At 38.5% G+C, this 16,706-nt stretch overlaps 1 protein-coding gene across 6 annotated transcripts in view; it reads left to right on the top strand.

The window, feature by feature from the left end:
* Positions 1 to 16,706, top strand: part of usp13 (ubiquitin specific peptidase 13) — a 38,248-nt gene that overhangs the window by 4,064 nt on the left and 17,478 nt on the right. The window contains exons 3-14 of one of the 6 annotated variants that reach the window (XM_020702284.2): positions 1,151 to 1,211; positions 6,765 to 6,886; positions 7,318 to 7,460; positions 8,250 to 8,434; positions 9,076 to 9,173; positions 9,294 to 9,484; positions 9,748 to 9,819; positions 11,474 to 11,546; positions 13,609 to 13,731; positions 14,030 to 14,183; positions 14,540 to 14,714; positions 14,803 to 14,891. In XM_020702284.2, coding sequence (XP_020557943.1) covers positions 1,151 to 1,211; positions 6,765 to 6,886; positions 7,318 to 7,460; positions 8,250 to 8,434; positions 9,076 to 9,173; positions 9,294 to 9,484; positions 9,748 to 9,819; positions 11,474 to 11,546; positions 13,609 to 13,731; positions 14,030 to 14,183; positions 14,540 to 14,714; positions 14,803 to 14,891 — 1,486 coding nt within the window. Of the gene's footprint in view, positions 1 to 1,150; positions 1,212 to 6,764; positions 6,887 to 7,317; positions 7,461 to 8,249; positions 8,435 to 9,075; positions 9,174 to 9,293; positions 9,485 to 9,747; positions 9,820 to 11,473; positions 11,580 to 13,605; positions 13,732 to 14,029; positions 14,184 to 14,539; positions 14,715 to 14,802; positions 14,892 to 16,706 lie in introns of all 6 variants that reach the window. The other 5 variants (XM_020702283.2, XM_020702282.2, XM_004067861.4 and 2 more) reach the window with 5 other exon arrangements.

Below are 16,706 nucleotides of genomic sequence, written 5' to 3'. Positions count from 1 at the left end.
AAATATGGGTTTTATTGTCTACATTGATAATTCAATACCTCGTTTTCTGCAAATTGACTGATTTATAAATAAAAGATAAAATCTTTAAGTCAGTAGATATTTTTATACTCGTGTTTTTTAATCGTGTTTGACAATTTAAGCAAAGTGAGCAATGAAACATCTACTATAAAAGAAGAAAATTCTTTTAATGGTTTATAAATGTTTTAATGGTCTTGGGCCTTCTTATTTAAATGATATTGTTTTAAAGTATGAGCCCTCGCGGACCCTGAGGTCTTCAGGTACTGGCCTCTTAGTTGTTCCTAAGGTGAGGACCAAAACTTAGGGGAGGGGGAGGCTTCGTTCTGCCATTACGGTCCTCGCCTGTGGAACAGCCTGCTGGAGAACCTCAGAGCAGCAGAGACTGTAGAGATTTTTAAGAAGAGGCTCAAGACCCACCTTTTTAATTTAGCTTTTAGTTGATTTTAACTGCAAATTTATTCTATTAGTTTTAGTATAGGCTATTTTATGTATTTAATTTCATTTTATGCACCTTATTCTCAATTTTATGTTTTTATATACATCTTATGTCTTTAATTTTAGTATCTTATCATGATTTTAGCCCCAGTGTTTCTTGTGGGGATCTTTTCTGCCAGGGCTTGCCGGCTTGGTCTGTGGTTGTTGCTGCAGTTGTCTCCCTTGCTGGGGCAGCTGGAGTTAAACTTTGCAGCTTTACGGCTGTGAAGTGGACTCTGTTGCTGTCCCAGTCTGGGTGGGCACTGTTTCGATGCTCCCATGGCCAGGCTGGCTCCTGGTTTCTTTATTTATTGTTTATTTCTTTATTCATTTTTACAGTTACATAGTCATTATTCATTGTACGTGGGGGTCATGGGTCATATGTTTTAACAGAGGGGAGTGGGAAGGGTGGGTTGGGTTTTTTCTGTAATATTGTGTTTTCTGTTTTTAATGTTAAAGCGCTTCGAGCTGCACAAAATGCATTAGAAGAGCTTTTTTATAAATAAAGTTTGATTTGATAAAGTTACACTTAGGCACTAAATATACATATTAATATGCACAAATTTCCATGGTTGGATTATGACAAAAAACTTATTGAAAAATTTCAGAAGCCTCTTTTATTCAGTTTATGTTTTTTTCCTTCTTGTTTTTCATGCAGAAAACCACAGGAGCTGCAGGCGGTGCCATCCCCAGACGAAGAAATGGAAAAGTATTTCTAGGTATGTCAAATGTACTTATTTCTGATACCTTATTAATTTTTTTAAATAAATATGACCTTTTAGATAAAACAGTCAAAAAGGACTTTACAAAAGTAACGAGTTTAAGTGGTATTTTAGAGCAGAAATTTTTTGAGCTCATAAAAGAAATCCTGAAGAGTTCAGAAAGACCTTTTGTGATGGACTTTCAATGTTTTGGTTAACTTTCAAAACATCATCAGAACCTCATTTGCTTGTTGAGATCCATCTTATTGGTGTCGAGCCTGTGTGAGACCCACATTGTGATGAACAAGGCAGCCGCAGTTTTTCTTCTTTAAACGTTTTCAGACATGTTCAAGTCCATTAGTCAGTCAGTCAGTCAGTCTCCCTTCTTGGACCCTTTCAGTTCAGCCTTGACTGTTTGCTTTAAAACTTCACCTATTCTTTAAGCCCATATAATCCAGAGCAACTTTATGTGGGTTTGTTCTACTTTAGTTGGAAAAGATTTCAAATCAACCTTATTTATAGAGCACTTTTATTTGTTGCAGAACACCTAAAAATGTTTTATATAAAATAAATAAATAAATAAAATAAATAATAATTTTAAAAAGACCCTAACTCACAATTGAATTGAATAAAAACAGAGAAAAAACTGTCTTTGAAATAAATTAAAACATGAGGAAAGTGTAAAAGCTACTTAAAATATAATCTGCATAGATAAGTTTAAAGTATTTTACCTTAAAAACCTCCACAGTAGATAAAACCTTCACATCCTCAGACAGGCTGTTCCACAGGGGAGCTCCACGGTCCTGGAATGTGGCCTCGCTTTGGGTTTTTGTTTCCGACCCTGGGGACCACCAGCAGACCTGCACCTGATGACCTGAGAGCTCTCGGAGGCTCATAAACTAAAAGAAATCCTGATTTGAAAGAAAAAAAAGAAGAAGGTTCAATTTGATTAAGATTTGTATACAGCAATAAAAGAATCTTAAGTGAGTTAGTGAAAGTGGAAATGTTAGACATGGTTGGTAAGACAAAAGATATAAAATGTTGCAGGTTCTTTAAACTGCGAGTGAAAAAAGGAGGTGGATTGAAATGTGCTACACACACCACTCACAAAAACTGAGTACCGTGTCCTTTACTGATTGAAGCCCATCCATCCCACATACAGTCCCACCAAGGGACAATTAGAGTCATCAGTTAACCTATCAAACATGTTTTGGACTTTTTGGAGCCAAAAACAAAAAAATTCTAAAAGAAAAACCTTTTCAATGTGACATCAATTTCAACATCCTGTGGGTCTAAAAATCAGATTTTGTCAGTAAGTCATTCCAAGTTCAATGTTCAAACAGACATGAACTCACGGTGTCGCTTAACGGATGAGCAGCGCCACTTGGCCATAGCGACCCTTCGGGTTGGTAGTAGGCAGTCAGATGTTGCAGGTGGACTTTGACTCAAAGCAGACTTGCATCAAGACACAGAACTAATGGCTGAGTTTGTGACAGAGCAAAGAGTGGATGAGAGACAGACCGCAACCATGACCAGTACCTAAGGACCTGTGCACTCAGACGTGGTTTAGTAAACGCCACACAGCTGCAGGCCCGTGTAGCAGATGGGACGCCTCAGAGCAACATCATGGGGCTAGTAAGGAGCGGGAGATGTCGCTGTCAAACTGTCATTGCAGCAAATAGTGGAAGTTTGTTATTTGGGCTGTATTTAATATTATCTTAACTTTTTGGATAATAAATGTGAAAATAGCGTTTTTTCTCATTCATTATTAGTGATATCAAAGGGAACTTTGACATATTTCACTAAAATTCAGATAAAATAAGAGAAGCTAACTTCTTGTGAGTAGTGTAAATACAAACTGCTTTTTAATCTTACAGATATACACTATTCCCTTTGTGTCTGAACATTAAACAAGGTAGTTGCAACATTTGTGAAACATACAGCTTTTGCAGTTTCTAACTGTGCTGTTGGTTTCAGGTTAGCTCCTTCCTTACACTGTGTTATTGTTTGCTTTCCGTCAGCTACTCCTCTGGCTTGCTTTTACCAAAAGTGTCAGATATTTCCTAGGACTAACCCTCTTCTCTTCCTGTATTCTAAATATAACTGATTTATTTGTATGTATAGCTGGTAACTGTTCTAAATCAAAGCCTTGCCAACCCCTTCCGACTCCTCTTCGGGGTGGGGAGAGGGCGGTTGATTAACGCACTGGGCTGCCTGTTGTCAGTCACTGGCCCCTCAGCTGCCACCAGCTGTCAGCGTCCAGGCGAGGCTGACGCTTGTCTAATTCTGCGATGACGCTGGTCGCAGAGAACCAGGTGCCTGATGGAGCAGTGACTTCCACGCAGGCTCCGTGTGATTGATGTCACAGTTTTGGTGCGGTTCTGTGCCTTAAGCGGTCAGCTACTGACCGGCAGTCTTTCCCATCAGCCCCTTTATCATGCTTTATAGTTGGAAATGTTTGAGTCTAATATTTAAGTAAAAAATTTAATCTAAATGAGCCCTAAACTAGTTCTACGATGTTATACTAAAACATCCGGGCAGCAGCTAAAATAAAAGGTCATTGATACCATCCAAGCTTTTTTTTTTCAAACTTAGTTGACAAGTTTAGAATTTTACAATTAACATAAGTGTGCTATTAACAATTACTTTAATTATTACAGTTTAGCTGTACTCTTGAGCTTGGACAAGACCCCCTTGCGCTACTGCCTAACTATGTAGCCAAGGTGGGGGATGCAAATCTTGTCCCCCTGTGCCGGACCCCAGCCCCAATAAAATCCAGGGTTGTTTCCGCAAAGACACAACTCTGCCAAATTACAGTGGTGGACAAAATTGTTGGTACCCCTCAGTTAAAGAAAGAAAGTCCACAATGCTCACTGAAATGACTTGAAACGTTCAAAAGTAACAAATTAAAATTTATTGAAAATTAAATAATCAAAATCAGCCATTACTTTTGAGTTGTTGATTAACAGAGTTATTAAAAAAAACAAACTAATGAAATAGGGCTGGGCAAAAATGATGGTACCTCCATAAAAGACTGAGAACTAATTGCCCAGGGGGTCATGATGAACTCAGGTATGTCCTTTAATTGACATCACAGCTGTTTTCAAACCCATAATCAGTCAGTCTGCCTATTTAAGGGGACACAAATAGTCACATTGCTGTTTGGTGAAAAGGTGTGAACCACACTGAACACGGACAACAGAAAGCCAAGGAGAGAATTGTCCCAGGACATTAGAAACAAAATTATAGACAAACATCGTAAAGGTAAATGCTATAAAACCATCTCTAAGCAGCTTGAAGTTCCTGTGATGACAGTGGCACATATTATTCAGAAGTTTAAGACCCACGGGACAGTAGCCAACCTCCCTGGACGTGGCCGGAAGAGGAAAATTGAAGACAAATTGAGGAGACGGATAGTTGGAACTGTATCTAAAGAGCCCAGAACAACCTCCAAAGACATTAAAGGTGAACTCCTAGATCAAGGTACATCAGTGTCAGAACGCACCATTCATCGTTGTTTGAGCCAGAGTGGACTTCATGGGAGACGACCAAGGAGGACACCACTGTTGAAATGAAATCATAAAAAAGCCAGACTGGAATTTGCAAAAATGCATGTTGACAAGTCACAAAGCTTCTGGGAAAATGTCCTTTGGACAGATGAGACAAAACTGGAGCTTTTTGGTAACATCAGCACATCAGCTCTATGTTCGTAGACTCAAAAATGAAGCATACAACTAAAAAGAACACTGTTCATACTGTGAAACATGGAGGAGGCTCAGTTCTGTTTTGGGGCTGCTTTGCTGCATCTGGCACAGGGTGTCTTGAAGTTGTGCAAGGTAAAACGAAATCTCCAGATTATCAAGGCATTCTGGGTAGAAATGTGCTGCCTAGTGTCAGAAAGCTTGGTCTCAGTTGCAGGTCATGGGTCTTCCAACAGGACAACGATCCAAAACACACAGCCAAAAACACCCAAGAATGGCTAAGAGAAAAGCGTTGGACTATTCTGAAGTGGCCTTCCATGAGCCCAGATCTGAATCCCATTGAACATCTGTGGAAGGAGCTGAAACATGCCATTTGGAGAAGACACCAGTCAAACTTGAGACAACTGGAGCAGTTTGTTCATGGGGAGTGGGCCAAAATACCTGTGGACAGGTGCAGAAGGCTCATTGATGAATACAGAAACGGTTTAATTGCAGTGATTGCCTCAAAAGGTTATGCAACAAAATATTAAGTTATGGGTACCATCATTTTTGTCCAGCTCTATTTCATTAGTTTGTTTTTTTAAATAATTCTGTTAATCAACAATTCAAAAGGAATGGGTGATTTTGATGATTTAAGTTTCAATAAATTTTAATTTATTGTTACTTTTGAACGTTTTAAGTCATTTCAGTGAGCATTGTGGACTTTGTTTCTTTAACTAAAGGGGTACCAACAATTTTGTCCACCACTGTAACTGTGCGAACCTGTGAAAGTTGAAAGGTGAAAAACAACAGCAGATGTAGTCAATTTTTGTAGTTGTAGTCTGATTTGGATTATTTAGTGGTTATTTCAGCGAGCATGAAGTAAGTGTGACGTTGCCATTGTAAAATGACTTACTTCTGGCTCCAACCAAATGAAGTCAATTCAACTTCTGGCTCCAACCAAATGAAGTCAATTCAGGTGCAGTTTTTCGCTATATGGTTGGCGCCTTTTTGGAGCAAAAGGATGCCAGTAAGCGGTGATTGGTCCGAATTGGTCTGAGTCGTTTTTACAATGGCATCAACTCTCGTCAATCTGGAGTGAGCGTGTTGGAAGGTCACACCTCTTCCACTTGAAAGCAGGCTATGGATCTGCCAATCAAATGTTACTGAGGCATCGGATTGGTCGGCTTATAATGTGAATAACTTGTAATTAAGGTTTTGTTATTTTTGATAATTTATTTTTTAAGCATTTTTACATTTTATTTTTGTACATTTTGGTTTCTGGAATTTTGTTTTGATATCTATGACGTAATGTTGTTTTTTTGTTTTGCTTTTCAAATTGTAATTAACAGGTTAAAAATGTGATGGAAAAAAAGATTTTAAAGCTTGTAAAAAGATGAATATAGTCGTCAGCCAAGGAAAATGGCGGTTAACAGAAAGATCTGAATGGAACAAAAAATTCAAGAAAAAAAACTGTCATGAAGATGATTTGACGTTTGAAAGCGCACCTAAAACCAGAGCTGAGTTGATGTAAACATTTAAAATGGGTCACAGTTGGATAAGGAGCAGCAGTTAGGGATGACTCAATGAAAGTCCAATTCAATGATGAGTCATGACTCTTCTTTTGACAAACGGCTGATGCCAGGTCATCTGTTTGGTTCTGATCTAATGAAGGAGAGACAGATGACTTGGCTGCCTAAAAAAAATCACATTTCCACACTCTCCATGTAATGAATCTAAAACTAGGCTAAAAAGCAAAAACATTAAAGCCAAAAAAATGAACCTTTTTAGAAATGCTAATCATGAAAATGTAATTATCAGGCATTGATATGTATAACAAGTTGGTGTCCTTCTACGATTGACACGTTGTTTTGCTTTCCTCCCTTTAAAGATTTAGAGCTTAACCGTGATTTTAATGGTGAGGACTTTGAATATGAGGATGAGGCCAAGCTCGTCATTTTTCCAGACCACTTCGAGATCCCTTTACCAAATATTGAGGAGTTACCCGCTCTGGTCAGTGAGTGCCGGCAATACGTTTGTGCATGCAGATGGGGATGGTGCACGCAGTGGTGTCCTGTCCACAGAACAGGCAGTTCAGCAGCTAAGAAGGAGCTCCTGAACAACTTTTGTGCTTGGATCTAGCATGCTGTTGTTTTTTTTTCTTCTTTTTTTGCATGATTCTAATTGGATTTTGGCATGACTGCAGTTGCTTTTTTTTAATTTATTGAGGAACACTTGGTGAATTGTGGGTGCTTTTGTGTTTCTTAGGGTTTCCTCTCTTTCTAAGGTTGCATAAACACGACTTTACACTTTAAATTACACATTTCTGCATGGTTATTTTCCTATTTTTGCACCTCTTACATAGAATTAAACCTTTGTATATTAAGATAAAGCACAGCAAAACCATACACCTGCCAATTCTTTTTTTTTTTGTCAATGTCCAGGTGACTATTGCTTGTGATGCAGTTCTCAACGCGCCATCAGCTTACAAGAAGCAGGAGCCCGAGTCGTGGGAGGAGGAGATCCAGGTCTCCAGACACGCCCGAAGCCTGAGACAGCTGAATAATGGGGTGCGGATCCCTCCCAGGTAAGACCTAATTGAAGCCTATTGTATTTTCTATGGAAACAGCAACTTCTGCGGCTTTTGCAAATAAAATGTTTTTGCAGGAAAATGAGAGAGGATTGAGAAAATGTCTCTTTTAATGGTTAAAACGAATTCCACAAAAGTTGAATAATTTTAGAAAAAAATAATCACAATTTATCCTCTCTTGTGAAACATATTTAGTTCTTGACGCAGCGTGTGGCTTAGACAGTGAATACTGCTGGAATGCAGATGAACCATAATTTTCTACCTTTTTATTTTTCTTGAAATATTATAAATAAAAATGTTTTCTCTACAGACACTCTAAATGCTTGGAACATGCCTGTTGCTTAAATTTTGGTGGTTTAATACATTTTGCTGTAGGGAAAAGCAGCCTTCATAAAGTTGCTTTTCTTTATTTTTTATTAGAGAAGCTTGTTGCTTTTAAAAATTCATGTAACAAAGTAAAGATTTGAGGTCTAGTATTTATATATGTGATAACTGCAGGTGTAGGTGTAACTAATGCATTTGTGGACAGTGTAGAAATAGGACTGCTAGACCCTAAGTACATATGTGTACATTTCTATTATGTATAAATTGTTAGTTCTGCTTTTTAGATTATGTATTTTAAAACAAACTTTTGCCATATTTTTTTAAATTATTTTGTCCACAGTGTAAACAATCAGGTAAAGTAAAATTACTTTGGTAAAAAGAGTAAAAAGATAAAAATGCATTTCAAAGCTACCTTCTAAAGTCTGTGTGTTTTTATTTTTTATTTTTATTTTTTTCTGTTAGTGGCTGGAAGTGTCAGAAATGCGAGATGAGAGAAAACCTGTGGCTCAACCTGAAAGACGGGGCGGTGCTGTGTGGGAAGTGGTTCTTTGATGGGAGCGGGGGCAATGGCCATGCTCTGGAGCACTACAAAGAAACCAACTACCCGCTGGCAGTCAAACTGGACACCATTACCCCAGACGGAGCAGGTCTTCTACATGATTATCTGAGCCGGACACAAAGCAATTTCTGGAGACAAATCTGCTTTTCTGTCTTTGTTAAATTAAAAGCCAAACATTCAGAAAAGTTCTTTTTTTGCCATAAAAAAGGCATTCGATGTAATTCCATATTGTGCATTCGTACTCATATGAATACCTATAAATGTATTTTAAGGCAAACTACATGCAGGCATTTTTTTTATTGTTTATTGGAAATATTTAATGATGGAAAAAAAGCAAATGCCTCTTATCAAAATAGTTTGTTTTCTTCATATGTTTAAATTAAAGAAAAAAAAAATCTGTTTATTTATCTATATCTGAATGTTTTACATCTGTTGCATTTTATAAGCACTAAGTCCCATCGCTGTACCTTAATTTTACATTTCAAATTGTAAATCTTAACAATTCCAATCCTATTGTTTTATTTTATATTATTATAAAATGATTTGATGTGTCCTGCCGACCTGTTGGCCAGGTCACCCTTGCAAAAGAGATTTTGATCTCAATGGGTTTTATCTGGTTGAATAAAGGTTAATAATTAATTATGAATATTCGCTCACCTACTCTGAATTCTTCCTGTGACATCCGCTCCACCACATCAAACATTTTTCTTACCGCTGGTTTGATTTCAGATGTTTATTCGTTTGAGGAGGAAGAAGCTGTTTTGGACCCACATATATCAGAGCACCTATCACACTTTGGAATAGATATGCTACAAATGCAGAAAAGAGTAAGAAATGTTGTTTTTTTTAATCTCAGCATCAAAACATTTGGATAAAAATGCTCATGCATGTGATCAACAAAAACAGAGTAATTGTTTTTTCATGCTTTCCCGTCATTCTCTTTTCAGACAGAGAATGGACACCACACAGAAAATAACTCGCGATTGCGGGTCAGTGAATGGGAGGTGATCCAGGAGTCTGGGATGAAGCTGAAGATGGTGTATGGTTCTGGGTATACGGGCATCAAGAACTTAGGAGACAGCTGCTACCTGAGCACAGTAATGCAGATCCTCTTCAGCGTCCCTGACTTTCAGAGGATGTGAGTGTTGAACACGGTGATGAGATCTGACTCATGTGATCCATTTCTGTTTGTTTGAGTAAAAACTAGTTTTGGCTTATTAAGGTTTAAATTTTCATTGTTTTAATCCTTGAACACAAATCAACTTCATATTTAATGTATTTTGCAGCAAAGAAATCAATCATTTCTATATCAAATCAGATAAAGGACTGCTCTTCATACTTTTCTGTCTGTGTTATGTGTTGTAGCTGAGCTGAGTGTGTGGTTTGTGTTTTGATTATTAGGTTTGTGGGTAATCTTCAGAGGATATTTGACTATTCGCCCCTGGACCCCACCCAGGACTTTGCAACACAGATGTAAGTGACTCCTTGAAGCTTACGGGGTTTCCCCAGCCCCTGCTTTCTTAAATATTTATCTTTGATCTGCAATCTAAACACATTTACGTCAACATTAAATGGTGGGATCAAATCTTTCAAGTCGATTTATAGAATGACTAATTAATAGTTTGAGTTTTTTTTAATTCTCTGATTGGAAACTGTGGTGTCATTTGTCATCTAAAGTAATATGTCGCAATACTTTAGTCAGGTGCTGTGGGTCACTGTCAGCAAACAGCAGCTGTGTGGCTGTGTCCTATTCTGGACCACGCAGCCACATAAACATGTTTATTTCTTCTGGAGGTTTTCTTGGAGGCTGTCATCAAGAAGAAACGTTTGTCGTTTTAACAGCTTATTTTTTTAACATGACATTTTAGTTAAAGGGTTTTCTAAGTAAACTCAGAAATCTATAAAGCCCTGTAAGATCTACTCAGGAGGCTTGTTCTCAGTTGCTTTTACACTTTTTTGCGCTCTAGAAAACAACACTGGTGATGTAGCGGGAAATCCAGAGGAAGTATACCAATCAAAGTTTTTTTTGTTGTATTTTTATAACTTGTGTATGTGCTGTTTCATTTCTCAGGGTTCAAATGAGCAGCTTTGGGTTTTATTAATTTAAGTTTTCTGATTTTGTGCTTTAACATTCAAACAAGCTTTGCAATTTTAGTGCAGGTTCTATACATGATGACATCCTACAGCTAGGAGAAACAAAATCAAATAATTAAAAAAAATGTTTTTATATACTATTTCCACTAGTTCTTGTGATTTGGGAACAAAAAATAGAGCTTTGAAAAGGTTTTTGTAATTTAAAAGCTTCTTTAAAGTCCCACTCTGATCATCTTTTGATTTATTTTCAAAGCATTCCCAGTGGTCTTTTAATTATGATGATCCCGTTTTTAGCCAAAATCAAAAAGCCTGCATTGTTTTCTAAGACATATTTTCTGCAGGTCAGCAGGAGGTCATTTGAAATTCGCCCCTGAGTTTCAGGACCGTTGGCACGGAGCAACCCCACCCCTCTTCTCCTACTCTTTGCTGCGAGTTCTCTGTTTACACTCTTGGAAGCAAGCAGGGTTTCCTTTATTTCCTTCCAAACTTTAGATCCATTACTTCCCACCTGAGATTTTTCTTTTCACTGGCATTTTCAAGAGATCTGTTGGTACATTTTCCCATCAAAATTGTCTCCCTACTAAACCAGATGTATATAAAATTCATATTTTTAATTAATTTTCATTTCTGTGAATAAATGTGTAAACACTGCACTGAAAAAAGACAAAAATGATCCCAACGTTGGCTGGGGATGCACAGCATCCTGAAGAAAACACTTTATAAAAATATCTAATAGATGTATTTTATTTGTTTTGAAGCATTTTCATGTTTTGATACTTTTATCCATTTTATGCTAGAACTATTTTATCCCAATTTTCTCATTTAATTTGTTACATAATAATGTTTTTTCTCTGTAATTTCTATCATGGCGACGTCCATAAGTTTGGTTTTGAAGATGACCAGCCAGAATGATTGTGTGTACCCTCTGCGTTTTAAGCTGCAAATTCTAAAAAAATAAATCTTTGCAAATCTGAAATCACAATCATTAACTAGTGGGTATAAATGAACCCATGTATGTGTTTTCATCCAACAGGGCTAAACTGGGACACGGGCTGCTCTCAGGCCAGTACTCCAAACCCCCCATGAAATCTGAGCTCATTGAACAGGTGATGAAAGAAGAACACAAGGTATTAAATGGGGTATGTCAAGCTTTCATATTGGGTCCAAAGTGACTGTAACATTTGAAAAGGAGGTAGAAGTTTCTTCTTTACCCCATGACCATTAAAAAATAATGACATGTCTTTTTATTTTACTGTTACAGCATCAAGCCTTTTTTTAGATTCTAAAAAGAGACGATACATCTAATAATAACATATTTTTACTTTCTGTCTTTTCTTTAATAGGCTAAATTAAGATTTTAGTTAAACTACCTTCCATTACTAAAAAGTGTAATGGTTGATCAAACTGACTAAATGAAAATGAAAAATATCTTCTCTCTGTGTTTCCCATACAACCATCCCCCAAACTGGTGGAAGATTTGGTTCTGAAAGAGCTCACAGAGAGCCTACAGCGATTAAAAAAAAGTCTCTAGTTCTTATTTTAGTAGCTCATGGTAAGATTTCTGTTGGTTTAAAGAAAATATATTTTTTTAACACCTGTGAGAAACTAAAAAAGGGGTGAATGATACTGTCAAACAGGGAAGGGCAAACTTTTACAATCACGGGCCAGAAAGGATTCAAAAATTTGACAGAAAGGCCGGACCAGGAGCGGATGTGTGGAGTCTTTTGGTAATCCACCTCATTAGAGAAAGAAAACCATTAAATCTGGATTAAAAACATAATTTTATTTGGATTGAAGATTAATACATATAAATATATAATTTATAACAGAAAATTTTGAAATTTCTATTTCAAAACTGGGACCTTTGTTCTCAGGGAAAACACAAACTTGGAGAAATGCTGCGTTTATGTGGTGTTAAAATAATAGGAAAAATGACCATCTGACTCAGGAAAACAAAGCCGAACATCAGAAAAACAGCAATTCTTCCAACACCGCAAGAATGCAGAATAACCTTCTGCACCTTACCAGAGGGCAATTTATTTGCCCCATCTATGGGGAGACATTGAAAATTACAGAGAAAATAAAACAATAAGGGTTATCAATATAATTTATTCCAGTATGGCGGGCCAGATTAAACAGTTAGATGGGATGCATATGGCCCCCGGGTCGTAGTTTGCCCACCCTGCTGTAAAAATCATGCATATCAGAACTCGATGAGCTGCTGTGTAAATCCAAACAGAAAAGGATGGAGGGACTGCACACAGCTTTACATAAAGAAAACAAGTTTAATCAGTGAAATCAGCTTGGTTTTTGGAAATGCCCCTCTGGTCTGAAATCAGAGTGGCATTGTTTCAGACTTCAATCAGTCACTTAGTGAGACCTCTGTGTATTTAGTACTTTATGTACATTTCTGGGAGGACACAAACAGTTTTTTTATTTGTCTATAAACAAACAGCTGGTAGATTTCAGTTATTATGTAAAGATGTTCTGCACAAAACAGGGATCAGTGCAGTGGGAAATGCAAAGTTTTTCTAAAAAAGGGTTTCAAAAAACTACATTTAAGATCTTAAAGTCTTTTAAGATCTTTTAGAGGCCAGTAAGCTCAGCTGGTTTACAGCGTGGTGCTTAAGAACGCCAAAGTTCTGGGTTCAATCCCCATAATGGCCAAAAACAAGCTCTTGGGCCTGCCACGGTCTGGGGGCCTGCATAGGATCTCCCCAGCCTTCGCCCACAAGTGGCCGGGATAGGCTCCAGCAGCATTGTGACCCCGAAAAGGAACTATTGCTTTAAAAGATTTATGAATGAATGAAGAGTCTTTTAAAATGTATAAAAGTGCAAATAAATATATATTTTTTATTTTTATTTATTTTTTAACCATGACTTCTATTGGGGTCAACCAAAATGAGAAAAGTATTATTTTTATAAATATATTTTTTAGTAAATACAAATCGAGTAACTTAGTTTAATAAAAATAGATATTTTTTTTCTATTTACAGCCTCTGTGTTTACACAAGACACACTGTGTAATTAGAGCCAGAAATATGTTAATAATTTTTATTTGGATTAGGTTTTTTTTTTAGAAACTCGAAGAACAGTTTGTGTTCACAGTGTCTAGCGTTGACTGGTGGTTTTCTTGTGAGGCTGATGTCTAAATTCTGATTCCAGCAGCAGCAGAGGGGCATCTCTCCTCGAATGTTCAAAGCTCTGGTGAGCAAAGGACACCCGGAGTTTTCCTCCAACCGGCAACAAGACGCCCACGAGTTCCTCCTGCACATCATCAACCTGGTGGAGGTGAGGGAGGGAGAGGAGGGAGGGAGGCTCATGCATGGATCCACAGAAAGTCAACCTCATTTTGTTGTGTGAAATTTGATAAAAGAGCTTATCTGAAAAATGTATTCTATTTTGAAATAATGCAAAAAAAGTAACCCCAACCAGAATCACAAATAGAAAAACACGTGTAAAAAATTTATTAATTTTCTGTGTCCTCTATCATTACAAAATGCCACAAAACAGGGCTTTCATTGGACTGTAAGTATTTTACTCCTCACCATACTGGATGAAGAGCCTGCATTCTGTGTTGTTTCTGCAGAGGAATAGCACAGGCTTGGAGAATCCCAGCGACAGCTTCCGTTTCCTGGTGGAGGAGCGGATTCAGTGCTGTCAGACTCGCCGCGTTCGTTACAGCCAGCGAGTCGACTACTGCATCCAGCTGCCGGCTCCCATCGAGGCAGCGACCAATCGAGGTGAAGGAGGAAACATATCTCCACAGCAGTGCATCTGCTCTGATAACACGCCTGCTGTGGATAAAACAATTGCTATGAGAATGAATGGCACCTGCTGCAGTATTGGTAGAATCGCTCTGAATGCAAGTGTTGCAGATGGTTTAGTCATGTGTTGATAATTAATTGTGGTGTGAACCAGAGCTGTCAGCCTTGCTCATTATTTTCTTGGGTTGACAACAAATAAAGCTGAAGAAGCGAGCATAATCACTTTGCGCTGCTGTAGTATAAAGCCTCAGCTGATTTAAAAAAATAAATAATTATCAACATGCCAGTTTTTGAGGAGGTTTCAAATTTAACCGTTTCCTTTTTTAAACCAGAGGAGCTGCTGGCCTACGAGGCCAAGCGGAAAGAAGCTGAGGAGAACATGGGGACTCCTCCTGAACCAGTTCGGGCACGGATTCCTTTCACCGCCTGCTTACAGGCCTTCACAGAACCAGAAAATGTCCCGGACTTTTGGAGCTCAGCGCTGCAGGCCAAATCAGCTGGAGTCAAGTAAGCATATGCTTTTTTTTTTTCTTTTTCTTTTTAATAATCATGTCTTTGTTGAGGTAAAAACTCTTTTTTTTTTCTGTTTTTGTAGAACGTCCCGTTTTGCCTCTTTTCCGGAATATCTGATTGTGCAGATCAAGAAATTCACATTTGGAGTTGACTGGGTGCCGAAGAAGCTCGGTAACTAATGTTTTCATGCAAAGATGATTGGAGTGATGATGTCTGCATTTCACTATCCACCAATTCTCTTAAAGGGCCTATATCATGCTTTTCTTAAGCCTTACAGAGGAAACTAGATCCATATTTATGATCATATATTACCTTTGGCCCACGAAAGAAAGATTTTTTTTTCTGAAATATGAGTTATTTTTGCAGCTCATTTCTCCTACTTGGAAGTGAGATGACTCGATCTCTGAGGCACCGCCTTTCGCTCCTTGTGGGTGCTGCTAATTTCAGGGAGGCAACCTGGAGACGGCCTTTTCGCCCACGAAAAACAAACATTTGAACTTTTGCAGAGATGGATGTGCATAATGTGCACAGAAAATGATAGCGTTTAGCCGATCACCGCTAGCTCCACAGAGAAAGTGGTCGTGTGTGTTGGCACACTGGCACTGGCAGCACAGACTCTTTCTGGAAGGGGCTAGAGGAATGCTCAGAAATACATGAATGGATACAGCTTTGGCTTTGTGTTTTGTGAGTAAAGGCAATTATTAAACACTTAAAAGCTAATATATATATATATATATATATATATATATATATATATATATATATATATATATATATATATATATATATATATATATATATATATATATACATTTTGTGTGGTTCTTTGAAGGCTCTTTGAAGTGTGTGTAGTACTGAAAACACCCAGCAGAGGTCACTACTAGACTGTAGTTATATAAAAAAAAAAAAAAACTTGCCCCTTTCACCCTTTCGTGGGTGGTTTCTCACTCAAGCTCGGGTCCTCTACCAGAGGCCTGGGAACTTGAGGGTTCTGCGCAGTATCTTAGCTGTTCCTAGCACTGCGCTTTTCTGGATTGAGATGTCTGAGATCTTTCCAGGTATCTGTTGTAGCCACTCCTCCAGCTTGGGGGTTACTGCCCCGAGTGCTCCAATTACCACAGGCACCACTGTCACCTTCATTTTCCAGGCTTTCTCCAGTTCTTCTGTGAGTCCCTGGTATTTCTCCAGTTTCTCATGTTCCTTCTTCCTGATGTTCCCATCGCTTGGTACTGCCACATCCACCACAACGGCTTTCCTCTGTTCTTTATCCACCACTACAATGTCTGGTTGGTTCGCCATTACCATCCTATCAGTCTGGATCTGGAAGTCCCACAAGATTTTTGCCCTTTCATTCTCTACCACCTTCGGGGGTGTTTCCCATTTTGACCTTGGGGTTTCCAGTCCATATTCTGCACACATGTTCCTGTATATTATTCCAGCCACTTGATTGTGGCGCTCCATGTATGCTTTACCTGCCAGCATCTTACACCCTGCAGTTATGTGCTGGATTGTTTCAGGCGCCTCTTTGCACAGCCTACACCTTGGGTCTTGTCTGGTATGGTAGATCTGAGCCTCTATTGCTCTGGTTCTCAGGGCTTGTTCCTGAGCTGCCAGGATGAGTGCCTCAGTGCTGTCCTGTAGGCCAGCCCTCTCTAGCCATTGGTAGGACTTCTTGATATCAGCCACTTCAGTTATGGTCCGGTGGTACATCCCATGCAGGGGTTTGTCCTCCCATGAGGATCTGTCCTCCAGCACTGTATCCTCTGCTCTCCATTGCCTGAGACATTCACTGAGCACACTGTCAGTTGGGGCCTTGAGCTTGATGTACTCATGCATCTTGGATGTTTCATCCTGGATAGTGGCTTCTACGCTCACTAGTCCTTGGCCTCCTTCCTTGCGGCTAGCATACAGTCTCAGGGTGCTGGATTTGGGATGGAACCCTCCATGCATGGTGAGGAGCTTTCGTGTCTTAACATCCGTGGTCTG

This window comes from Oryzias latipes, chromosome 4 (genome assembly GCF_002234675.1).
Source record: "Oryzias latipes chromosome 4, ASM223467v1".
Lineage (NCBI taxonomy): Eukaryota > Metazoa > Chordata > Actinopteri > Beloniformes > Adrianichthyidae > Oryzias > Oryzias latipes.
Note: the sequence above shows the minus strand (reverse complement) of the source record. Positions and strands in the feature narration are given on the sequence as shown.